We start from the raw sequence: 27,761 nt of genomic DNA, 5'->3' as shown, positions 1-27,761 counted from the left end.
TAGGTCAATTTTGATTGATATAGCATTGCGTTTGTTAGCTGCTGGTGTTTCTGAGTGGCAGTATGCCAGGAGATATCAAGCTTGTTAACTACTGAATGAGCAATTACTTATAGTAAGCTATAGCTGGTGTGTTGCTATAACTTAGTATGGCTATAGTTTCTTAAGTTTATTAAAAATCAAAAGGGATATACATCATACAATTAGCTAGCTATTCAGGTTTAAAACTGTTAGAGCAGGCCAAGTCAATTGCTGGATCATGCAAATTCTGATTTAGATGATGGTGAGACCTTGGCCCTTGTTAACACACTATCGCTGAAATAAGTTAGGAATAAGATAGCTTATACACCTAACCCAGAATAGCGTATGACTAAAGATGACCTCGTTTTCAGAAATAAGTGTAGCAAGCCATTAGTAAACAACAGTTGCTGCTGGTACCATGCCTCCACAGTAGAGAATTCAGCTAAGTTATAAGTTACTCTGTAGAGAGTTCAGCAATATCACAAGTCATTCTGTAGAGAAGTCAGCTACGTAAGTTACAAGTCACCCTGTAGAAAGTTCAGCTACAGTACAAGTTACCATGTAGAGCAGGGGAGTAGCCAGGATTTTTTGAAGGGGGGTTCCAGCACCAGCATTGAGTTACTAGAAGCAGGGGTCTGGGGGCACAGCCCCCAGCCACTGAGAGACTTTCAGTATTTTAATAAATCAAAACTCAGCAAATTGCTATATTTTATGCAAAAAGTACATTAATTATGATGCATAAGTGCCCATGGGATGAAGGTAGTACCAGATAAAGTCACCTAGTGGAAACAGACAGCATATAACACATAGAGACACATAATAGTAATCTGTAAGTGATGGTTATATCTCACTGCGGTATAGGAGCCATGAATCCACTGATACAAATGACAATAAAAGTAATATAACTATACAAATATGCATAGCATGAATTCATTTTGCATAACACAAGTGATAAATTACTGGAGCTCTATATCTTTAAACACTGCACACCAAAGCTATAGCAGTATAAGGTCATGCTAAGTTTTGCATTTAATGTTGGAATGTCTGAAAAACTTCATATGGACATGGACATTTACATGCATGTTCTATTAGAGTATACCTGACTGCTCTATTAGAGTATATACCTGACTGCTCTATTAGAGTATATCGACCTTTTAAACAAGTTTTGAAGAGGGCTCATGCTACCTATGTAAATCCTTCCCTGAGAGATGAATGTAAGTTTTATCAATTGTTGTGCTGTGCCATTACACTATATTGCTCACTCATTTTGTCCTGCCGCACTAAATGGTGTGTTAGGATCCTGCTTGCAGAAGTCTAAATTTTACAGGGGGGTTCCTGAACCCCCCGGAACTCCCCCTCCCTACGCCCCTGTAGAGAGTTCATGATCAGCTGCAGCTAAATTACAAATCACCCTGTTAGTGTGTTCAGCTATATATGTGACCGGGCCTGCAAAAACAGGGCATGTGGGCACAAACTACACCCCATCACACTACAGGTCATATCTCAGTATTGGAACAGAATATTTGCATTCTGTAACTTGCATCATAAAGCCAATTAAATGCTTACTGAGTGTTAAAATTTTATTTCCATAGCATATTAGTATAAAAGTTATGAATTGAGGAAGTTTGAAAAAGTAGGCAAAAATCATGTGTCTATACATGCCCTGTTTTTGCATGCCCAGTCACATATAGAGTAGCTCACCTAATATCGGACGGGCTCCAATATCGGACGCCATTTCTCCTAAACTACAATGAACATTCAAACATTCTGCACATCTCCAAGTAGGCCAATGTTTCATCAACTTGTGTACCAAGTTTCAGATCTCTCGGGTTCTTGGTCTCGGTACAGCAGTCTTTTGAAGACAAGTCCGAATAATACGTAAAATCGGGAAAAACGCTCAATTCAAGGACAGCCATTGTTTGCAGATCACACTTGCATTAAATCAAAAATTGCATACCTTCAGATTTTAGAGCTACTCATTTACTTTCTAAATATGTATGGTTTATTTCATTTAAAGTATTGTACTGATGAGTTATAGACCAAAGAAAAGAGGCTGTCACTGGAGCAATAATCGCCCTAACTCAAAATTGTAATCAATGCTTTGAAAATATTTTAAAGTGGATAATTGCATACAATTAATCATTTACAAGTTGTCAAGCAACTTTTCCAATAAATTCACTGTCCTCCAGACTTAAAGTATTACAGGAATACCAAAACCCTCTAATAGAGCAGTCAAATACCCTAATATAACAGTCACCAATTTTTTTGCAAAAAGGTGGTGTAAATCAATTCTACATAATGCTGATATGCTTAAAATGTGGTTCTACGTACTTTTTGTTTTAGAGTTTTAGGCTTTCAGCTGAAATGATTGACTTTTTATGTTAGAGTGTTTGACAGCCATATTGAATAAAGATTTGCTATTTCTGCAGTCAAATCTGCAGTATTTTATGTCTTTATAGTGTTGGATTTGCAGGAACTAGTGTTTAACAACTTTTAGTACACAATCGAAAGCAATCATCCACCTTGTATGCATTTTCAAACCATTTTTTCTGATTTTGAGCAAAAATAGCTAGGGAGATTATTGCTCCAGTGACAGCCACTTTACTTTGGTCTATAACTCATCAGTACAATACTTTAAATGAAATAAACCATACATATTTAGAAAGTAAATGAGTAGCCCTACAATCTGAAGGTATGCAATTTTTGATTTAATGCAAGTGTGATCTGCAAACAATGGCTGTCCTTGAATTGAGCGTTTTTCCGATTTTACGTATTATTTGGACTGGTCTTCAAAAGGTTGCTGTACCGAGACCAAGAACCCGAGAGATCTGAAACTTGGTACACAAGTTTATGAAGCATTGGCCTACCTGGAGATGTGCAGAATGTTTGAATGTTCATTGTAGTTTAGGGGAAATAGCGTCCGATATTGGAGCCCGTCCGATATTAGGTGAGCTCCTCTATATATATATATATCTAATCCAAAACAGTCAAGCTGTAAAAAAAAGTGTGCGGCCCTCAGAAAGGCTATGGTGAAAAAAGATGTGAAATCCAAGGTGGCTGCCAAGAAATGGCTGTGATGGTAGGTTAATGGTAAAAATTTTAATAATGACAATTCAGGTAAATTTTGTGAAGCGGCACAAAAATTCACCTGAATTGTCGTTATTAAAATTTTTACCATTAACCTACCATCACAGCCATTTCTTGGCCGCCACCTTGGATTTCACATCTTTTTTCACCATAGCCTTTCTGAGGGCCGCACACTTTTTTTACAGCTTGGCTGTTTTGGATTAGATTTCATTTCTTTTTGTATTTGTATACCCCAAAGCCGGCCTATGGCCAGCTTTGGGACTTTTTAACCTATGTTTTTTTTCTTTACTACAGGAAGAAGAAAAGATGAAGTAGATGTACTTTAAATATTTTATCAGTAAATGTACAAATTATATATATAATACATATGTGACCGGATTTGCGAAAAGGGGCCTTCCACACACATCCAATTTGCCAACTTTGACAATTGATAACTTCAGATTGGAAAGAGCTATTGCCTTGAAATTTGGGCAGTGGTGATTTCTTTGCAGCTGAACTCTCCACATGATGATTTCTTTGTAGCTGAACTCCCTACAAGGTAATTTCTTCTAGCTGATCTCTCTACAGGGAGATTTGTTTGTAGCTGAACTATCTACAAGGTAACTTCTTCTAGCTGATCTCTCTACAGGGTGATTTGTTCGTAGCTGAATTCTGTACAGGTGATTTGTTTGCAGCTGAGCTCTTTACAAAATGTTTTCTTTGTAGCTGAACTCTATACAAAGTAACTTCTTCTGACTGATCTTTCTACAGGGTGATTTGTTTGTAGCTGAACTATCTACAAGGTAACTTCTTCTAGCTGATCTCTCTACAGGGTGATTTGTTTGTAGCTGAATTCTGTACAGGTGATTTGTTTGCAGCTGAGCTCTTTACAAAATGGTTTCTTTGTAGCTGAACTCTATACAAAGTAACTTCTTCTGACTGATCTTTCTACAGGGTGATTTGTTTGTAGCTGAACTATCTACAATGTAATTTCTTCTAGCTGATCCCTCTACAGGGTGATTTGTTTGTAGCAGAATTCTGTACAGGTGATTTGTTTGCAGCTGAGCTCTTTACAGAATGGTTTCTTTGTAGCTGAACTCTCTACAAAGTAACTTCTTCTAACTGATCTTTCTACAGGGTGATTTGTTTGTAGCTGAACTATCTACAAGGTAATTTCTTCTAGCTGATCTCTCTACAGGGAGATTTGTTTGTAGCTGAACTCTCTACAGGTGATTTGTTTGAAGCTGAACTTTCTAAATGATGGTTTCTTTGTAACTGAACTTTCTACAAGGTGACTTCTTCTAGCTGACTTTTCAATAGGGTGATTTGTTTGTAGCTTCACTCTCTACAAGGTAACTTCTTCTAGCTGATCTCTCTACAGGGAGATTTGTTTGTAGCTGAACTCTCTACAGGTGATTTGTTTGAAGCTGAACTTTCTAAATGACGGTTTCTTTGTAGCTGAACTCTCTACAAGTTAACTTCTTCTAGCTGATCTCTCTACAGGGTGATTTGTTTGTAGCTGAATTCTGTACAGGTGATTTGTTTGCAGCTGAGCTCTTTACAGAATGGTTTCTTTGTAGCTGAACTCTCTACAAGGTAACTTTTCTAGCTGATGTCTCTACAAGGTGGCTAGTTTGTAGCTGAACTCTCTACATGGTGGTTTCTTTGTAACTGAACTTTCTACAAGGTGACTTCTTCTAGCTGATTTTTCAATAGGGTGATTTGTTTGTAGCTTCACTCTCTACAAGGTAACTTCTTCTAGCTGATCTCTCTACAGGGAGATTTGTTTGTAGCTGAACTCTCTACAGGTGATTTGTTTGAGGCTGAACTTTCTAAATGATGGTTTCTTTGTAGCTGAACTCTCTACAAGTTAACTTCTTCTAGCTGATCTCTCTACAGGGTGATTTGTTTGCAGCTGAGCTCTTTACAGAATGGTTTCTTTGTAACTGAACTTTCTACAAGGTGACTTCTTCTAGCTGATTTTTCAATAGGGTGATTTGTTTGTAGCTTCACTCTCTACAAGGTAATTTCTTCTAGCTGATCTCTCTACAGGGTGATTTTTTTGTAGCTGAACGATCTACAAGGTAACTTCTTCTAGCTGATCTCTCTACAGGGTGGTTTCTTTGTAGCTGAACTCTCTAAAAGGTAACTTCATCTAACTGATCTTTCTACAGGGCAATTTGTTTGTGGCTGTATTTTCTACAGGGTGATTTCTTTGCAGCTGAACTCTCAACATGGTGGTTTCTTTGTAGCTGAACTCTCTACAAAGTAATTTCTTCTAGCTGATCTCTCTACAGGTGATTTGTTTGTAGCTGAATTCTGTACAGGTGATTTGTTTGCAGCTGAGCTCTTTACAGAATGGTTTCTTTGTAGCTGAACTCTCTACAAGGTAACTTCTTCTAGCTGATGTCTTTACAGGGTCACTAGTTTGTAGCTGAATTCTCTACATGGTGGTTGCTATGTAACTGAACTCTCTACAAGGTAACTTTTTCTAGCTCATCTTTCTACAGGGTGATTTATTTGTAGCTGAATTCTTTACAGGTGATTTGTTTGCAGCTGAGCTCTTTAAAGAATGGTTTCTTTGTAGCTGAACTATCTACAAGGTAACTTCTTCTAGCTGATGTCTCTACAAGGTCACTAGTTTGTAGCTGAGCTCTCTACATGGTGGTTTTTTTTGTAACTGAACTCTCTACAAGGTGACCTCTTCTAGCTGATCTTTCTACAGGGTGATTTGTTTGAAGCTGAACTCTCTACAAGGTAACTTCTTTTAGCTGATCTCTCTACAGGGAGATTTGTTTGTAGCTGAACTCTCTACATGATGGTTTCTTTGTAGCTGAACTCTCTACAAGGTAACTTCTTCTAGCTAATCTCTCTACAGGGAGATTTGTTTGTAGCTGATCTTTCTACAGGGTGATTTGTTTGAAGCTGAACTCTCTACAAGGTAACTTCTTCTAGCTGATCTCTCTACAGGGAGATTTGTTTGTAGCTGAACTCTCTACATGATGGTTTCTTTGTAGCTGAACTATCAACAAGCTAACTTCTTCTAGCTGATCTGTCTACAGGGTGATTTGTTTGTAGCTAAATTCTGTACAGGTGATTTGTTTGCAGCTGAGCTCTTTACAGAATGGTTTCTATGTAGCTGAACTCTTTACAAGGTAACTTCTTCTAGCTGATGTCTCTACAGGGTCACTAGTTTGTAAATGAATTCTCTACATGGTGGTTTCTTTGTAACTGAACTCTCTACGAGGTAACTTCTTCTAGCTGATCTTTCTATAGGGTGACTTGTTTGTAAACGAATTCTCTACATGGTGGTTTCTTTGTAGCTGAACTCTCTACATTGTGGTTTCTTTGTAGCTGAACTCTACAAGGTGATTTCTTCTAGCTGAATTATCTCTTTCTATAGTTGCATGAATTCCCTACAAGGTAACTTCTTCTAGCTGATCTCTCTACAGGGTGAATTGTTTGTGGCTGATCTCTTTACAGGGTGACTTGTTTGTAGCTGATCTCTATACAGGTTACTTGTTTCTAGCTGATCTCTTGAATTCTCTTCGGGTGACTGCTCTATTAGGATGACTGCTCTATTAGAGTATCTCGATCTCGCACTTGCTACACTAAGTTGGATTTCGTGTTATAACTCCGTGGTTTTAAGTCTGATTCTTCTACACCATTGAAGAGCCTTTCTAAGATGATAACTCCATCTGTACAACGATTTTCAAAGCATTACCCCAAGCGGTTTACCTGGTAGGCGTGGCAAGCAGTCGTTTTTTATTAGTTAATCTCGATTGCGTAATTGTTACACACTGTTGGTTTTTTCGTTGTATCTTCCTGGTTTTTAGCTCGATTTCTTTCAAACCACAAAAGGTTTGAGGTTCAATAGTTAACCTATTCACCCACCGATTTTCAGCTTCTTCCCATACGCGGTTTACCCTGTAGGCGTGACAACATATTGGTCTTATTTTTCGTGAATAATCGCTCATAACTCTTTGCCTGTTTATCGTATTCCAGCCAAAGTTGGTACCGAGATGCGCCTTTATATCCCCCTTCTGTGTGCCAAATTTCAAGGCAATCGGATATGGCGTGCGAGTTTTATAGCAGTTTTTGTAAGTGTGCGACAAGAAAAAGAAAAATAAGAAGAAAAAAAAAACGAAGAAACTGAGCCAATTTTTGAAGTCGCATATCTCGGGAACGCGCGAAGCGATTTCGCTCAAATTTGGAATGTGGAGTGCTGCAGTTGGGGGGCATGTCCACAGCAAAAATCGTCTTGTTTCATCAAGGAAGCACAGAGCTACGGAGGTGCGAAAATTGCGTTTTCTTTCTTCCTGTCAATATACTCACGGGTGTTACGCGCCGGCTTCTTGGGCCGCACGACACACTACCGTGTGTCTTGATATATATATATATATTATATATATATATATATTATACGTTACAAGTCCCTCTATAGAGAGTTCAGCTAGCTACATTCCAAGTTATCATGTAGAGAGTTCAGCTAAGTTGCAAGTAACTCTGTAAAAAGTTTTACAAGCCACCTGAAGAAAGTTCAGCTACATTACAAGTCATCTTGTAGAGAGTTCAGCTGAAGTTAAAACAACGTTGAAACCGGGTCACTACTGCTGACCCGGATGATCCTAGCACTCGTGACCCGGATGTGACCCGGATTAATTAAAGCCGAGACGTGTTTCGGCTAGTCTCGGGTGAGCGAACGAGTCTACATTTTGAGCGTTCGATTCGTGTTGAGTAAATATTGCAACTTCAGCCTAGCTGTAGGTTGAAGACCAAAAAAAAAAAAAAAAGGTCTTCACCTACTGACAATAGCTACCCCTCACCATAGATACCCTCAGTTTCGTGCTACATACTGCACTTACTAACAAATAGGCGTGGCTGAGCATATGTTGGTAATGCGATAAGTGGGCGTGGCTCACGAAAGAGCTACGCGATAGCGTTTATAACGAGGTTTATAAGTTCCACGTCGTCAAACGAACAATTTCGTTTCTCACGTGATCCAATCTTTTTTTTTTTTTTTTTTTTTTTTTACCCGGGCTTGATGGACTGCCCTTGCCTACCACCCCCAGCACATAAATGGCCTGTGCTGGACAAACCGGGACTTTCTTAGTCCACGGCAAACTGAGACTCTGCCCGAATCAGCTCCACAATTGGGGGAGTCTTAACATAGTGAGTTAAATTAAACATAGTGATTTAACTCACTATGTTAAATTTAACTAGTGCATAGTGATTAAACATAGTGATTTAAATTTAACTTTGCCCGAATCACTATGTTAAACATAGTTAAACATAGTGATTCGGGCAGAGTCCCACAATTGGGGGACTCTGCCCGAATCAGCTCCACAATTGGGGGAGTCTTAACATCCAATCCGGGTCAGACCCGGATAAATTGTAAACCGGGTCAGACCCGGATGACCCGGGGAAAATGTGACCCGGATGATCCGACCCGGTTTCAACGCTGAGTTAAAAGCCTGTGGGCAGCTAAGGTTTCAAGTTACCCTATAGAAAGTTCAGCTATGTACACTGCAAGTCACCCAGTAGAGAATGCAGCCACAAGAAAGTCACCCTGTAGAGAGTTTTTATGGAGAGTTCAGCTAGGTTGCAAACCATAGCTCAGCTACAAACAAATCTTTCTGTTAGAGAGTTCAGCTATATTACAAGTCATCCTGTAGAGAGTTCAGCAAATCACCCCATGCATACGGAGTTCAAGTGCACTGGTAAAGATGTCATGGAATAACTAGGCCTGAGTCAAATATGCTCAAAGTTTTGTCTAAAATGCTTTCAGGAATTCCTCAAAATTTCCACCTATTATACTCTTTCAGTGTTCCCATTATGCTCCTAGGTTAGCAATATTCCTTACATTAATCTTAGAACATTTCATACTCCCAACAACATCAACAATATGTTACCAAACGTATTTTCCTAGAACGGTACAAGAGTGAAACTCATTACCACAATTCTAAATTACTGCGATGTACATGTGTGATTATTTTCTTGAGCATACCAGCAGGGTTGACCGCTTAGTAAAAATAAACAATTTAATCAATGAATGCTCTATTAGAGTATTTCACAGCAAAATGACTGAGTATTGATCTAAGGAGCTATGTATTGCAGTTTTCATTTTCCACTGGCTGCTCTATTATGGAGTACTGATCTATTTTCAAGAGTTGGAAATGTTCACCTAATAAGGTAGCATTATGCTTTTTATTACACTGGCATATTTGACGCAGGTCCAGTAATAATTAATTTTAGGCGGTGGTTACTGAACATGTGGGCCACAGTGCTCAATATTCCCACAGTATAGGGTATAACCTCATTACTCCAGAAAAAAATAGACATTTCACCTGTGGTAGGAGGGTTAGAAGGTACAAATTTGCACTAATACACATATGTACTGTTGCTTCATGTACAAGTACTCCTGGAATCCTACTAGTGCAGCTCATGATGGCTGCAGATACAACAGGTAGCTAGCTATACATACCCCTATTCCCATACAAGTCATGTTGCTTGAGCTAGTATTGTACAGCCACCTACCATGACCTCCTACATTTAGTACTCATAAACACTGACATATTCATCTTTTCTGCACCCTAAAGGAACCTTTTTTGTTGGGGTCTCCCTTTTTGTGCTGGCTGACATAACCAGCATATTGATGTGATTATTTCTGTCCTCAGGCAGCCATCACTAGGCTTCACTCAACAATATTTTCAATGGACGTCTCTAGTTCATCCAGGCGCATCCACTTTGTGGTGCTGCCATTACCTTTTGTTTCAATTCAGATCTAAATTTACAGCACTACATGTACTGTTGCCTCAAGTATGACTGGTCCTGTGCATGTGCCATTATCAGAGGTCACACATGTGATAAACCTATCTCCATGAACCTCAAGCCAAACAAAGCCCTGAATTAGCTAGTTAACCTGTGTCTAAACCTAATGGGTAAGCAACATTAATGCAGGGGAAGGGATCATTGAAATAATCAGGAAACAGTTTCAAGTTTCATGTTGAACAGCAACTAGTCAAGCAGGTAATAATCTGTAATCCTTCCATACACACATCCACTGTTTAACAAGCAATAAATCAAGCAAATAACCAGTTGAACATGTAACAACCTCTATACAATCAACCAGTTGAACAGGTAATACTCACCAGTAACCAGTTAAACAGGATTACATACCTGACCTAGAGCAGCTTGTAAGGATTCATTCTCAGCATCACATGCTGATGTTGCCTCATCCAGTATTAATATCTTTGGGTCTCTCACTATGGCATGAGCAATGGCTATACATTGTTTCTGTCCTCCTGATAGTTGAGTACCCATCTCTCCTACTAAAGTGTTATATCCATCAGGAAGTTGACTGATGAAAGAGTGAACATTTGCAGCTTCAGCTACTGCAATCATTTCTTCTTCTGTAACATCATCTCTACCATAACAAATGTTCTCTGCTATTGTAGTAGCAAACAACACTGGCTCCTGACTGACTACTCCAATGTTGGAATGTAACCAACGTAAGTTCAGTTCCATAACATCATACCCACCAACAGTTACCTATACAAATATGAATAGTACATCACACCATGTTAACAATGCTGCTACACACAAGTGGCTGCCACACCCCTTAATTAGTGATTTTTTTTAAAATTGCACACACTCACACATAGCGATGTTGCATTTGGGCAGTACAGTATAACAAAGGGGACTAGTAGACAAAGATACAGCACACAAACTGACACACAAACAGGCAAACACACAAGAACTACAGTACTATAAGGTGGGCAGATGGACAGACAAGTTCTAAGGATGGGTGGATACCACACATACAAACATAACTAAAAGACAACACAGATCAACAGTCAAGCAGAAAAATGCTTCAGTTAACTCAAGAGTATTTTTGTTGAAGCATCTATTGCTAACTTATCGACAACCACACACCTTCCCTTGATCAGGATCATAGAATCTTTGTAGTAACTGAGTGATGGTACTCTTCCCACAACCACTGTAAAGCATTAATACAATACAATACAATACAATAGTGCCAGAGTTTGTCCAGGACTAATACTTATATTGAGTCCCTTTAATGACAACGTAGTGACCCCCCCCCCCCCCCTAAAAAAGAATTATTGCATGGCACTACTGATTAAGCTAGGCTCTCAATAACAGCTATAGCTATATCTAGATAATTTTATTTAGGGGGCTAAGCCTCTCCATAATCGTTTTGACAGGGGCTACAGCCCCCTCTTCTCACTGCCCCTGCCTTAAAGATCATAAAATGTGCATAATATATAATAATTGCACGTGTATGCACTACATTGCTAAAATAAATCAAGCTAATAATATTATTAATTGTGTCCAAAGAGCTATCAGAGATAAAGTGTATCCAGAATCTTGCATATTAATTCATTTCAAAAAAGGGGTAGTACTGTGATAAGGCTGAAACAAATTCAAACAATCATGGGCTTCAGAATTTGAGTACTCTCTTGAGCTAGCAATTGATATTATTCACAGGGCCGCCCAGAGAAATTAAGGGGCCCAGGGCAAAGAGTTAAAGTGGGGCCCTTGACCCAAGTTGTAAGATGAAGACCAAAAAAAAAAAAAAAAAAAGGTCACAACCTGCTGGCAATGACAATAACTACCCATCACCAACCATATCTCCTTATCTATAAGCTTGCTACACTGCTCCTCTGAAGAATACTGTGACTGCTCTATTAGAGTATTTAGATCTGACTGTTCTATTAGAGTATATCGATCTTTTAAACAGGTATTCAGGGGGGCCTCCTGGGGCCCCTTTCAGGCTGGGGCCCGGGGCAAAATGCCCCAGTTGCCCCCCCCCCCCCCCCCCCCCCCTCTGTGGGCGGCCCAGATTATTCATGATATTGCTCAGTATACAAATATATAATTTCAGTTTGCATTTAAGGTTGTAACTTGTTCACTCAATATGTGTCTCAATTAAATAGGGCAGAGAAGTTCTGTTAAGTATTTAGATACGGATATTAAAATTGGTGTTCACAAGATACATTATCAGCTCACATGATTCATTTATTGTCGAGAAATGAAGACTGGGGAGTTTTTTTGTGAAATTTTATGTGCTTTGCTTGTCATGAACATTTAATTACAGGGGTATTTAATATGGTATGTGTATCATTAGAAAAAGTTGTAAAAACTGCTTATTATATGGTCCAGTACAATAAACAAGTGACACAGGTATGGCTACAAGTAACTAGTATTATGTAATGTGCATATGTAGCTTTGACACCACTCTGTTATAAAAAATGCATGCTATAATTATACATGATATAGTTACAGAATGTGTATGAGCTATGAACAATAAGTAGTTGAAAAATGTACAAACATTTAGCCTTATATACAGTTGTAAATTGTCTATGACTACGTGCTAGTTGCAATGTAAACTTGATATTTGGGCCCTTTTGAATTACGGCCACCTCCTCCTCCAGTTCGGTTAATGTTTGTTCCATTACCAATTCCACGATATTCAAGTAATTCTTTCTCCACTTTACGGCAATCCCCTTCATTGTTGCTTTCATAAATTGCCACCATTGTATCAATGTTGTTTTCTTTCTTATAATTATCGTGTCTACGTTTCATTGCCTTTGCTCTGTTATCTCCACTGCTAGTCCCAATGTAGTCAGCGCTCACATTCCCTGTGTACTCATCTACTTTATCCTGTAGCTCTTGCATTACATCATCAGGGTCACCTTTACAAACAAGAGGAAGATACATTAATTAGTGCACATGCAGCATGTAGGAATGTATAATTCCACAATAATTATACAACTAGCTAAGTACTAAAGGTAGTAAGAAATGTGATAAAATTACATCATAAAAATAAACAATAGTTAATAAATAATCAGTTGATACAGGCACAATTGGATGTAGGGTAAAGGATCAAGGTTCTGCAGCGTTTTCACCTCAAACACTCATTATTAGCTCCTAATTGTCCATGTGCACGATGCAACCACAACAATTATCCATGTATAGATGTAGTCAGCATTGCAGTGCTGTCTTTCTAGTTAGTATATTTGCCTCGTGTAATTTTGGCTGTTGAGAGTACAATTATTCCATAATTGCATGAGAATGTGTGTGATTGCCTACTAATCAATTATTCCATAATTGCATGAAAATGTGTGTGATTGCCTACTAATCACATAGTGATCACCCTTCATGGTTTGTAGTACACATCTATCCAGTTCTATGTGGCCATTAACTTCTACCAGGTGATTGCATCATTCTTTTTATATTACATCATGTGTTGCTGCACTTAAAAGGCTTCACATGTCAGCAATTTTGATTGGCTACTCAAAATGACTACACATGTTGCATTTGAAAGGTTCAGCTTATTTGATTGGCTATTCACCATAACACTTTCTTGTTGCACTTAAAAGGTTTCTGTTATTCTGCTATTTTATTAGCTGCTTTACAGTGCAATTACAGAAACAAGGCCGTGCAATTTGGGATTAATTGTACTCCTACTATTGAGACTAATGTATGGCAAACTAAATCACTACGTGATTATTATATTAATCATAATTTACCAACAGTACCACTAGTACCAGCAGTACCAGTAGTGCCACAAGTACCACTATAGCTAGGGTCTGCAATCCAAAAAAATCAACTTTTACAAATCAATTCCCCTACCATTGTGGGATGTTCATTGTGGTATCCCATTGCTAGATCCACCATGAAACCTGAGGCACGATAGTCGTCTTTACAGACAGTATCAATTTCAGTGTTTCACGAGATGCAAAATTTATTTTTAAATTTTGTGCTCCATACAAAGAACCAGATAAAACTTGCTCCTTAGCTAGATATTATCTAAAGTTATTGTAGTTAAAAAGTACTTACAGTAATAAGCAAATGATTCACTGGGTTCCCAGCACAAGGTTGCTTTCTTTCAAAAATCAGACAACAAAACATGAATTTTCGATTTCAAACTGCCCTACCAGCCAAGACAAGATAACCAACTCTTCCTCATAGTGATGTGATAAGGCTGGATGCATAGTCTGTCTTTATGCCGTTAGTCTGGAAAAGGATCTGAGACTTCTCATCATCTGGTTGAAGAGCATCAAAATTTTTGTGCATCATTCCAAGGGATTCTCTCAAGGGTGCCAAAGTCCTTTCCAGTACCTCTGATGCCACATTGGTCACCTGATTTTGTTTAGAAAGATGAAAAAAATTGTACAAAATGTTTGGTATTAGTAGCAGTTGGCATTTTCATGATGCTGTATACCAGCTCACCAGGAGCTCCACCCAGCTCAAAGAATTTTGTGCTTTTTCAGTTTGTTTTGGGATATTTTTCAACATAATGGTGATGTAGGGGGATCAGTAAAGATTTGAAACTGCTGTGGAGCATGAGAGGTAAGTCAAATTTGGACGATTTATAATTAGCTGCCTCCTGTGATGCATAGCTTAGAGCTAGGCATGGAAACTGTGGATGACATAATAATTGAAAACCGCAACTACCAAATGTCCAGTGACATCTTTTGCCACAGCTTTAGTCAATAAGCAATGATTGGTGTGGTTGCAGAAGCACTGTAAATGGCTAGAAAGTGCAACGCAATTTCTAATGTTGCAGAAAACTTTGACGCTTGTCACCCAGATGGTGAAAAGTCTCAGATCTTTTTCAAACTAACAGCATAGACAAACTGTTCACCCAACCATATCGAATCACTATGAGGAAGAGTTGGTAAGGAAGTTTGAAATCGAAAATTCGTATTTCTTTATTTTCTGTTTTATCAAAGAAAGCAACCCTATACCGGGTACCCAGCAAATCTTTTGCTACGTACCTTTTAACTACAACAATTCTGGATTGTCCTTGCTAAGTAGCAAGTTTCATCTGGTTCTTTGTGTGGAGCACAAATTTAAAAAAATAATTTTGCATCTCATTAATTACCAAAAAACGATATTTCTGTGAAGACAACAGCCATGCCTCTGGATCTAGCAATGGGATACTACAATGAACATTCCACAATTTATAGGGGGATCGGTTGATTTTTTGGATTGCAGACCCTACTATAGTACAGCAGTACCATGCACTAGTACCAATAGTATCAGTAGTACCAATTGTAGTACCACTAGTATCAGCAGAGAGAGAAACTATCATTATTAAATGAGGAAACATGCATGTATGTCATAATTTATAGTGATGATGGCTTTATGCAGTACTTAATACTAAGTACATCACCATAATTTCTGAGTCATGAAATATATTATCTATATTTTGTGACTTTTACTAGGCATTCCAGTATCTGAGATTTTTAATTTAAAATTTCTCCGTATATTCCCCAATAGAATCCTCTAACAACTCGTGTTTAACTTAGGATTGCTCCCTCATCCGAGCTCCACTGAGGATGAAAATCACTGTAGGGTTTGTCCACACATGAAAATCTTAGTTTTATCGTGTGAGTTAAGTTTTGTGTTGTTTTGTAATCTTTTCAAGCATTGTAATGTATGTAGAATACTTTAAAACTTTAATAAACGTACAGTCGGGTGGAAGGTAGTCACTGGTGCTTACTTTAATGGGCGTAGTTACTTCACTCGGGTTAGCGATTTTCAGCTCCATAGCAATTTTCTGATGGCTGTGTCATTAGCTCAAAAGCCATAAACCACTTCAAAGTCGGCATAACAATACCATAACTGAAACCACAACTCCACCTTAGGTATTGTTGCATTATTGTGACACCTCCACTTTAGTTGTTTACCTTTAAAGTTGTTAACTTGATGTTTTTACTTACTTGAGATAGCCACTTGCCTATGTGTATACACCATTGTATTGAGAAGTGTGCAGTAGGTGAAAAACGTTTCCTCACCACAAAGCATACAGAAATCGCTAAGATTCGATAAGACCTGAAGTTACTCTCATTACATGTACAAACTTGCAACTAGAAGCAACTGCAGTTTGTAGACAGTCCAGGTTGCTAGATGGCTTCCTAATTCAACTGTGCCATAATTTCCCTTTAAAATCTATGGGGAGCCTCAGAGAGGAAAAAAACACATCTTTTTTTTCAGTTTTTAAGCACTGTGCATGCCAAAGTAGCTAATTCCAATTTCCAACCCAACAAACTATACATTTCTGAAATTGGCAATCAATAGCTACTCTATCTATTGAGCATACAAAAAGTCCATTTTTCCAAAATTTAAAAATCAGGCTGGAATGCCTACTTTTACATCCAGTTTTGATTTATAATAGCTACATGATATAACATAGAAAGTCATATTACGTACCTGTTAGCACGTCATCTGTGATGCAGTATGGTGCTCCATCGATTTCGTCCCTAGAAATACAAGTACACTTGAGAAACTGACTAACGATCCCTCCCATGACGCCGGACGAGTCTGTCTGAAAACGATCACTAAAACGACACAGAACTAAAAGGCGTTATTTTTTCTGGGATACGTACCGGTATCTTCAGTTAATATAGTCTAGCTAAGGCTGATTCGGCACTAAATAATTTTCGCGCGAAATCAAACGAAGGTGTACGATTGGCTTATCCATCTGAATGACGTCATGGGAAACTCCCAGGGAATACAGAAATCCAGTAAGACAAAGGGAATTTCTTTGGTGGTTTATGGTTCGCATTCCATTGACTAAATTATCCTGGCAACTCAGCAGTCACAGACTAGCTATCGAGGGGTTCAACGCAAACCACTTGGAATCGTCGATAAGAGTCAGAATCTCGATAAATTCAGTGAACTGCAACACTGTGCACATGACATGACTCGACACGTTTGTGCTACACCGTCTGGGGGTGTCACTAATAGGAGGTATGATAGAGTATAAGAGATTCCCTTTTGTTCTGCTACTACTTCACCGACTATTTGTTATGATATGATATGATGATCAAGACTCACGGTAGTGAGTCGCGAGGCCAAGAAGCACAAAGCGCGCGCCCACAAATTAATAAACACGCGACCACTATTGTCATCAAGACTCACGCGAGGCCAAGAAGCACAAAGCGCGCGCCCACAAAATAATAAACACGTGACCACTACTGTGATGATGATGAGGGATCGATTATGCAATCTTTTAAAATCCGCATGGCGAAATCTCAGGCTTACTAAAAGATTCCACCTCGAAACCAGAGGCATGTAATAACTACCACACGAAAAGTCAGGCAAATTGTTGGAGTAGTTTGTTCCATCGCCCACCCATTTACCATGCGTTAATGAAATTATTTATTCAAATGTGCATCGTTCTTTTTTCATTTTCTTCGTCATCGCATCCCATTGAAGCGATTTTCTTTCAACCATGAAGTCGTATTGTAAAAAGGCTGCGGCTATCAGGGGCTTTTTACACAATGTATCTGTACATTTAATTTCGCTAAAAGTTGTTTGTTAGTTTATGAGATCGCTTTTGTGCTCTTTGAAGATTCAAACTTGCCGCCATGACGTCGAGGTGTGAGGCGCCCGCCTCAATTCCCAAACCCAAACAGTGTGGAAGTGGGCAAGGTCATTAGCCATAGCGAGCTGGCTGATTTGATAGACACTGTGCTGTCAAGTCTTGGTTTAATTGTGAGCAGTCACTGATTTGTTTTAATTTCGCCACGATATGCCTCCACTGACTCGTCAGCGTGACTCCGGCCCATGCAGGGCCGTACATAGCTAGTAGCCAGCTGTTTCATACCCGCTGTAGTGATACAGTTGAAGTAATTTACTGCTGCATTACCCGTGTACGTCTCTAATCCCGCCCCAGCCCTTCAGTGTCTGTGAAACTTCAGTGTTGACTTAAAAAGCCAGCATCAGCGCATCACCTTTCAGTCACAGCACTTCGTAGACCCACCCACAATTATAGAAACTCTTTAATGATAGCATGATATATTGTAATGGTAAACATTTACATCATGATGATCCCATAAAATTAAAAAATGACTACAATAGCACGAGAAGCCAGATACACTAGTGTTTGGCTATGAAGTACCACCAAGAGTTCATAATATAGTAGTGGGGTCTTGGTACCACATATTATTTTTTCTTCACCATTTGCGTGATTTGTCCATTGACCATAAACTCACCTGCCAACAGTCACAACATCAGTATTCACCCTGCATATACAGAAAGGATACAGTATGGTAAGGCACAGCTAACTAAAAACATGTAATCATAGTCAGACTAACATGTCAATAAACACTTACTTCCACTATTATGATAATTGTTAAAGTGAGCATCCAACATAGTCATTCCCAAGATGTATTCAGCATACTGCAGCAGTTGATGACCAATTTTGGAGTATATTACTCGACTTCTTTTGTGGTTCTCACCTACATTGTTGACATAACAATTTTTGTTGCTGGGAGACATATGAACTAGGAGGGACTAATGGTTATAGCATAATGGTAAACAAGTTACAACAGCAAAGGAAATTTTAATAAACTAGCAGTGATTGGATAGTTGATAGATAAAAGTAGAAGACAATTTGTAATTTTTCCAGTCCTGATTGTTTGAGAATAAGCACATTAGCTGCTATAAGCATGAAAAAAGCAAGACAGACTAAATTTCAACACAAGGTTTATGATGCAAACTCATTATGCATCTACCTCACAAAAAGATATCTAAAATGGTTAATTTAGCTTTGACCATTGGCAAACTACAACACTTAACAATTATATCAGAGTATACATAACTCTATATATCTGCCCAGTTACTATATAGTAGGGTCCATCAGATCTGCTCATATTATTATCACATCAATCAATTGATACATACCGTATAGTAAAAAACTTTGGCAGTAAAAAATTGTGACAAAACCCCTCTGTTGAAAAAATTGGCGGAAAAAAACTTTGGCGATTAAAATAATTTTCACCAAAGTTTTACTGTGCGGTACATAAGGATAAAAATGACAAGGTGTCAACTCATCAGTTAAGTAGTGTAGTAAGTGTATAGCTAGGTAGCTAGCATTGTTGTAGTAGTAATTTTGTAGCTACTGATCTAACGACGTGCTAGCAAAGGCATGTTTCTCCGATCTCCTGCGATGCCAAGAGCGACCGCGTATTTGCTTTTTTCAGTGAACTCCAATAGCGGAGGTTATCACGTATATCAAAGTATTTGGCCAAATCCACCACGAGATGATGAACTGACGTGCGAATGGGAAGCCGGTTGGAAATGCCATCCCAAGGAGTGCTTACAACTGCCTAGAAAGATCAAGATCTCCAAAGTCAGCTCAATCTTTATTGCGTGGTGGTACGAGCTAACCTTCATCTCAAGTTCTAGTTACTCAATATGCTCATGTGATCATCTAAAACAATTGGTGAAAAAAACTTTGGCGAATTAAACACTATTCGCCAAAGTTTTTTACTATACAGTAGTAATTACGGTATACTGTATGTACGCATTGAGCTAAGCCCTCAAAAATATTAACTCATTTGTAGTATTGACTTACCCGCTAATCATTCAAATGCCTGACACATTATTTATAGCCAGAGTTTTTACCATACATTATAGGAAGCCATAAAAGTATATAGCCTATTAACCTTTCCTGAACTGTTGGTGGAAGCACTTGTCTGCTCTTAACATCTTAGTTGTCATCACCAACCATCTTGGTTGGTTGAAACGTTGAGAAAAAATCCTCTTTCATTTTTAGCTGTTTTCTCAGGGTTCAGCTCAACTTGTTTGCGGTCTGACCCACACAGCTAGAACAAGCCAGCTAGCTACGAGGTTCTGGCCTACACAAGCACAGTATATAATCCCAGGAAGCTACTATGGCATAGGAGATTCCTGTCTAAAATTACAACGGTAGTTATATAGCCGTGTACAATGACTTAGCTATACACGAACTTACCCGGCAATTTGCTGGGAGAATAGTGTGATGCATTCTGAGTGCCGTCAGGCGGCATGTCCATTCCGAGGCATACATTCAGCAACAGCTCGCAGCTGATTCGGCTCCACTTTGTCACGCACAGATTTCGACTAGACTAATTATATCACCAACCCACTGCTTCAGCAAGAACAGTAGCCTCGACTTTGCCAGTTCTTATTACGTGAAACATCACGCGAGATATCACATGAGTCCTTGAGGGAATTTGAACATTATTTTCACAGTTTGAATGAATTTTCTCTTAGCAAGTCACTTTTAGTAGCGCTTCTAAACACTGAACTTGGAAGCTTTTGCTACTAATTTAGCTAGCTAATCTGTTGCTGAAGCTGTTATTATGCATGCACGCATGTATGCAGTGTCTCCTATGTAATATAATACCTAACTGTATGTTCTCTACTCAACAAAAAGTAGTGATATCCTGTGCCAAAAGCAGCCCAGCTGTAAAAAAAGGCAAGGCCAAGAATGCGCAAGTACATGTTCATGGAGTAACTACAACCAAAAGACATGATATCAAAATCTGGCCAAGAAAGCATTTACAGTATAGGCACTTTTGTGCATTCATTTTCTATATGCTTCACATTATCACATCCAGCTAGTTGTACATGTGTGCTTGCAATATAAACAATACTACTGAGATGATAAAAGATATTACACTGCATTGTTACCAAAATTAATTTAACTAAAAATTTACAATTGGTTTCTACTTGGCCATCTTTTTGCACTGTATATTAAAATAAAAAGATGGCCAAGTAGAAACCAATTGTAAATTTTTAGTTAAATTAATTTTGGTAACAATGCAGTGTAATCTTTTATCATCTCAGTAGCATTCTTTATATTGCAAGCACACATGTACAGCTAGCTGGATGTGATAATGTGAAGCATATAGAAAATGAATGCACAAAAGTGCCTATACTGTAAATGCTTTCTTGGCCAGATTTTGATATCATGTCTTTTGGTTGTAGTTACTCCATGAACATGTACTTGTGCATTCTTGGCCTCACCTTTTTTTACAGCTGGGCTGTTTTTGGCACAGGTTAATACTTTACAACATACTAAATGTATTGAGGGTCAACCAACAACCCGTGTTGGCAGCCCGAAAAAAGTTAAAACTTAATTTACTTAATTACAAAACTAAAGTACTGAGAAATTGCTAGATAAACCTACGTTATAACAATTACTACATCTGCAACAAAAATGATATGTACAAGGATTGTCAGCTGAAAAATGAAGTGTGAAGTGTTGATGTAGATACTTGTAAATGTTGGCTTTAATGACTGATAGTGGCTGGCTTAATTAGATCGATGGATGGTAATTTATTCCACAGTCTTGATATTCTGTTGAAATAGAAGTTCCTGTTGTAATTGTTAGAAGTGTAGACATGGTTGAGTTTATTATTAGAGGATGATCTGGTGTTTGCAGTGAAACATGATCATATATATATAAAATGGTTGGAAGGCTGCTATAGAGCTTTGATGAAAAACATGATGTCATAGAAATCCAGTGTATACATTAAAGGCAATAGATCTAGTTTGAGGAGACGAGTCCGATAGTTAGATTCATAGTCTTTAAGGATGAATTTAATACAGCTGAGACTGGCTTTATTTTTGATTAAAGCACATCACAATGTCATCATAGATACGGAAATTTCCGTAGGTTCTAATATCTATGATGTCATGAGCCATCATCTGATAGCTACAAGCTACAATATACCAGTGTTAGCAGCAGTGACAGGAGAACTCATTGTGAATCACAACAGAAGGTATACAAATATGAGATCACATGCCAGAAGAATGAGGCCAAATGTGCACAATACTGAGAGAACACTTGGTGCTTTCAATCGCTCTTGCTCATTGGTGCTTTAATTTCAATCACTCTTGCTCATTGCGAGGCTCATTGTCACTTTTACTACTCAAGACTGTGGAACGCTGAATAATGGATTGAAACAGCCAGAAGACTGTGCACTTGGCTTTTATGTCCAGTTTGCACCATCACTGACGGCTTCGGGTTTCCATTATTATTATTATTATTATTATTACTGTGAAACTTCAGATTATACACAGTTAAAGTCTAACTATTAATTGCAAAATAATGATTACGTAATGTGAATTTGAACTGGTCAAGTGTCTGTGATTCAAAGATGTGATGAGGTAGTAAGTTCCATTGTCTTGATGCAAAAGTTATGAAGGAGTGCTTGTAGGTATCAGTGTTACAGAATGATTCTAACAATCTGAACGTATGGCATGATCTTGTCTGTAATTGGTACTGTGATGTCTGGAGGTAGAACTCAGTTATGTAGTAAGCAGTTTGATTGAGGACGTTTTTCAGCATGATTATGGAAAATTGTTCTCTTCGAGATTCTATATAGTGACTCCCACCTGAGTTAATTGAGCATCTGTGTTATCATAAGTGTATACCCCATTAATGTATCTTGCAGCATGTTGCTGAACCCTTTCTAAAGTGATCTTAACAGTTGTTAAGTGTGGGTTCTGACGACCTCACTTGCAGAAATATTTAATTTCCTAATTTCCCATTCCTCCTTTTAGTGACACCCAGCCTACCCGCAGGTATCTATTGGATTTTAAATACCTCAGTAATGACTAACTTCAAAGCATACCATGCATTCCATATATTGTGGTTGTTGTCATGGTAACCTTGTACATGAGCATAACCATGTACAAAAAGCAGAATTAAGATATGTGGTGTACATCTCAGGGGCGGATCTAGGATTTCAGAAGGGGGGGGGGGGTGCTAACATAATAGTTGGCTGGCTAAGGAAAGTGACAACTGGTTAATACAACAAGCTATAGCGTGCAAAGTACACACAGCATGTTCTATCTAGGGGTTCTGGGGGCATGCCCCCACAGAAAAAAATTGCAAATTTAGTATTAAAATTTGGCAATATTTTTGACTGAAAATGATGCCACTTTGTTTAAGTGATTCACAATGCTTTCACAATGCCTGTAAAGCATTGTGAGTCGCCTAAATGTAATAATGATGAAATGGCACCATTATTCCAGAACAGTTATAGCTGTCATATAAGCAGCTAGGACACGGCCAGTAACTAAAAATATATTCTTTACATAAAGAACAGGAAGGAGGAGGATGCAGCTACACATGATCAATACTTGCTATTAATTTTGAGTTTGAAATACCCTTATAATTTAGCGGTACATTAAATTTAACAATTTTAGAGTTTGAGTTTTTGCTAATTGATTACATCAATTCTCGAATTAATAGAATTTATATAGTAAATTTATCAATATACAAGATTGCTAAATTTAGTGTATTGCTTGGCTTAAGGTATAGCTAGTGTGCTTTACAGTCTCATGGCTCAAACTATAATATCCAAACAGTAACAATGAAGAGAGGGCTTAAGAGGGCAAGTATACACTCACCATGCAGTGTTTAGAGTACGCATATGTAGAATTTTCCAGCTAGTGGGTCTGGGGTAATGCTTCCTCAGGAAATTTTTGGAATATAGCTATCACAAGATTGAATCTGGAAGCCTTTTAAAACCAAATACTCTATTGTACTGAAAGATTGTGCATGGGGGTACAAGATAGATGAGTTCAGTTGTAAGCAATTTTAGAAAAACAGAACTACTCTTTTAAGTGTTATTGGATTATGAGGCAATACATAACAGTGGATTGTTAAAGACAATACACAGGATTGGATCTTATAAGGTCACTGCATGCAGAACTTAAAAATGCACACAAAAATAACTTTAACTTTGTACTATATAGCCACAGACTGTTCTGTTACTATTTCAATCTGATTTTTTACAACTATATGGCCCCATCACCATATTAATTTTTTACAACCAGAGTTCAAAGTCACTTACATATACAACTACAACTAACCCCCGACAGTGTAAATGCTGTGGTATCATTTAAACTTATAAAGACGAGCTTCAAGGGGTTTGGGAATACAAACCCTTAAATTTTATCAGCTTCAATTGATACTAGATTCAGATAAATGCAGCATGGAACTTTGGTACTGATACGCCCCAAGCATCAATGTAGCAACAACTGAAAATACCCACTGTAATATTAAACTATTTGACAGAAGTTGTTCTCAGAAAGTGATTAGTATATAGCAGGATGTTTTTAGCAATGGTAAGATGGCAGTGCACAGGTCAAGAAAACACACTGGCAACTTCTTGAAAAAAACATTATGATGGATGTTCTATTAGAGTAGTTTACTGTTCTATTAGAGTATTTCAATATTTAGCAGCTTTTAGGTTAAGTCTCACCAAAGTATAATTTGAACTCCTCTCAGTAATTCTAAGTAAAGATTAGCCACTCTCCCTTTTCTTTCCATCTTTTCACTGCCCATGCATACGTGTAAGATGCACTTGCATCTATACTGCAACTTCTAGAAGCTTCCTAGCTTGCTCATGTTAAAATGTTGGAGGTAGGGGTGCTTCAGCACCCCAAGTACCCCCCCCCCCCCCCCCTCAAATCCACCCTTGTCATCTTCAGTTATAGTCAGAAACGTGAAATTAAACTTTTTGGAGGTTAATGCCTTGTTGCACTATACTAGCATAAAACTTCATAACTTTTTCACCGAAGAGGATTTTAAAGGATTTTGGATGTGTTGTTCTCCGGTATCTAATGATACCAAATTTATCTTAGTACTGTTTTTTTGGGTATGGTCATTTTTTTCCTTCAACAACTGGACTACATTTTGAAATTCGGAATCCACAATAAATTGCATGGTGATATTTGGAATTTCAGCAAGATTTTTTTGGGCGCTGCTGGCTATACTAGAATGGGGAGACTGTGATAGGCAATTTACAGTTTGCCTAAGGAGCCACACAGTCTGATCTGGGATCGAGGATTTCTAATTTCAATGAATGTTAATCATCGTACCATCTCTTGGCATTACATTTGATATGTGGCGTAGCCCCTAAATTGGCCAAATCATGCTATTTTTCATAAAAGCCATCACTTACATAAGTATGAAATGCATATTTTTGATATAGTACCATCGCAGATTTGACCTTTGGTGACCTTTCTAGCCATTTTTGTACATAAATTTGACCATTATGGCTTTATCTCCCTGAGGCATTAACTACCTTGTAGCTATTCAAAGAATCTAACTGATATTATATCTTCCCTAGTTAAATATCCCAGCCTTGTTAAGTTGGTAGGATTCCCCCAGGCAGATGGAGTCCTACCTACTTGACCCCACCACCATAAACATAGGGTGCATGATGAATGGATTAAATAAGAGTATATATATGCGACCCTTTTTTTTTCTGCACATGTGCAGAAAAGGATGGTTTTCTTATTCTCTGATACACTTGACTGCTGTACTAGATTATATTACCCCTATCAATAATAATATGGGGTCGAATTTTCTGTCCCACATTTATTGGTTTCAAAAGATCAAGATACTATAATAGGACAGTCAATTACTCTAAAAAGCTTTGCAAAAACTGCATCCCATAAACTGCGTTGTAGAAAGATTCATATACCTCACAAAATTGGAAATAATTGGCTACAGTTTACACTCTACATGTTAAAGTGATTTTAAAATGCTTATATAGGAAATCTGTGCCCACTTAATGGTCAGTACCTGGGTCAGTGAGAGAAGTGTTCTATTTTGTTGACTGTGTAATTGTTTCTTTAGTCCATACTAGTTGATACTACTGTTATTTTAGGCTGGAAGTACACAGCACAACTGTGCATCATGGACCACAATAGTGGGTTCATAATAATGGTTTGGGTTTCTTGCAAAAATCCTAATAGAACACACATCTGCATCCTCAAACTCAAAACAACCCTCTGGTGGTTCTTTGCAATGAGTATTGGTCCACTAGTGAGTATCAAGTGAAAAGGAAACAGTATGTGTAATTCACACAAACAGAAAATATTAATTTGCCATTTTGTTATTAATTTATGCTATTATTTCACAGTTATAACTAATGTTAGAAGCAAAATCTCAGAATAAATAGTGTGTATATATGTTTCAAATTAAATCTGACCAAATCAAGCAAGCCCTTTCTTCTCATCATAATGCTATTACACATGCAAAGCCATGAAAAGGTGTTCAGAAGTGGCCTTGCTGATTAGGTTGCTTGTTTCTAATAAAAATATGTAAATCCAACAAACTTATAATCTGTATGCTGAAGACTTTATTGCAAGGTTCCTTTTCTGTTCAGCGTGATTTTATGTAATGCTCCACAAGTTCACTGCTGATGTATGCTGTAGCTACATGCCTTTTAATGTAAGCTCTACTGTAAATGTCTGGGTATATATACGGCATTTCACCTTATTTCAAGTGCAAGGTTGTGCATTAAGGGCTGTTTGTTTACATAGTTTGTTATGATGTACAGAATATATCAGTGATCACAGCATGAGTTGCTTCAATTGTAGTAAAACATATCGTGTTTCTTGATAAAGTTATGATGAATTTCTGAAGTAGGGTTCTCCCTTAAAATGAGTGGTGTCCACTAAGATGCTGCTGTTTTAAAACCGTCATAGAAATATCACACATTATGAATAGTACCTTTACTTAGCATCTTTAAACACAAGTAAACAATTACAGAAAGCTGACTATCAAAAGTTATTTGAATTGCTTAAACCCAGTTTTCCTCATCTACCTGCCCACCCACCCACCTGCTTTCCCACCCACCCACTTACCTTCCCAACCACAATCGCAAGGCTAGAGGCCAAACAAAACTTTGCATGATCACCATTTTACGCCACAGTAAATAACTCACAGGTGGCATGTGCCTGAACTGTGGTCACCTAAACATCAAAATTATACCTGACTTTAACTGATTTGATATTGACATAGGCTGGCAAATTTTAGTTACCTGAATTTTGAAAGCCACAATTTTCAATTAACAACATAATCAAGCCTCGAATTACAGGAGTTTCCTATCGAGAACAAAGTCATAATCCGCTGATGCACCACAAATTACTCGCTATCTCTCTCTCTCACACACACACACGCACGCACGCACGCACGCACGCACGCACGCACGCACGCACGCACGCACACACACACACACACACCGTTTAAGTATTCAACTAACCACCGCTGATAGGTACCAGAATCTAATCCTTTTTCCACTTTTAATACTGACACTTGTACGGCTTCTCGGTGCGGTGAATGACTTCCTCTCTTTGTAACATAACCCATAGATTATGGAGATCTGCATGGAATAGGTTTCTGCGATTGTTACAGAGGATTAAGGCGGGAAATAATCAGATAACCTTCCAGAGCTCAATCCAACCATAGTTATTCAACACTCTTTGGATTTGTTAAGGCAGTTAGTTGAAACCCGCGCCTTTTTTCTTTATAAAAAAAAGAAATTAAAAATAAAAGGAAAGATGTTAATGCCCTGTTACACATAGAGAGGATATAGGATATAGCTACACCATCAGCTTGCTAGGCAGCAGTACCAGACAATGTGCCACCCACCTCACATCAGCCACTTCCCTAACCACAAGTGTGATTTCAAACACATCACGTGACTATTTGATTATTAATTTTTTAATTGCAGACATTGTATTAATAGGTCAGTCATCAGTAGTTTTTCTGACATCGAGAAGATGAGAGGAGCTCCAGTAGACCTAAGGCATTTAGTTGAGCAGTGTCTTGACAATGATCCTACAACAAGTCCCTGGAGGAAGCCAAACATTGGATAAGACCAGTAAGACTAGTGAGGTGTGTGCTTTCAACCCATCAACTGGCTTATGGAGACAAATATCAAATACTTCCAGCAGCACTGAAGGGGTGCTCCAGCAGTAGTGGGTGTAGCTGATAATAAGATAATTGTACTTGGTGGGACTACAGGCGGCAGTACAGCTACCAGCAATACGAAATCCTGTGTGAC

The 27,761-nt window shown here is 38.2% G+C and overlaps 2 protein-coding genes across 3 annotated transcripts; both read right to left on the bottom strand.

Annotated features, from left to right (window-relative positions):
* Positions 1 to 10,101: 10,101 nt before the first annotated feature.
* LOC136239297 (ABC transporter B family member 4-like) lies at positions 10,102 to 11,094 on the bottom strand. Its single transcript, XM_066030024.1, has 3 exons — positions 11,020 to 11,094; positions 10,264 to 10,635; positions 10,102 to 10,200 (listed from the first exon to the last, which is right to left on the bottom strand). The coding sequence occupies exons 1-3, from the start codon at positions 11,092 to 11,094 to the stop codon at positions 10,102 to 10,104; spliced, it is 546 nt and encodes a 181-aa protein (XP_065886096.1).
* Positions 11,095 to 12,225: 1,131 nt separating this feature from the next.
* Positions 12,226 to 16,659, bottom strand: LOC136239360 (uncharacterized). 2 transcript variants are annotated; one of them, XM_066030099.1, is made up of 3 exons: positions 16,503 to 16,659; positions 16,327 to 16,454; positions 12,226 to 12,800 (listed from the first exon to the last, which is right to left on the bottom strand). In XM_066030099.1, exons 2-3 carry the CDS (start codon positions 16,421 to 16,423, stop codon positions 12,472 to 12,474), a joined length of 426 nt encoding a protein of 141 aa, XP_065886171.1. In that variant the 5' UTR covers positions 16,424 to 16,454; positions 16,503 to 16,659; the 3' UTR covers positions 12,226 to 12,471. The 2 variants fall into 2 exon arrangements, with proteins under 2 accessions (XP_065886171.1, XP_065886170.1); XM_066030098.1 differs by lacking the exon at positions 16,503 to 16,659 and having other exon boundaries at positions 16,327 to 16,476.
* Positions 16,660 to 27,761: the final 11,102 nt, after the last annotated feature.

Source organism: Dysidea avara, chromosome 11 (assembly GCF_963678975.1).
Source record: "Dysidea avara chromosome 11, odDysAvar1.4, whole genome shotgun sequence".
Lineage (NCBI taxonomy): Eukaryota > Metazoa > Porifera > Demospongiae > Dictyoceratida > Dysideidae > Dysidea > Dysidea avara.
Note: the sequence above shows the minus strand (reverse complement) of the source record. Positions and strands in the feature narration are given on the sequence as shown.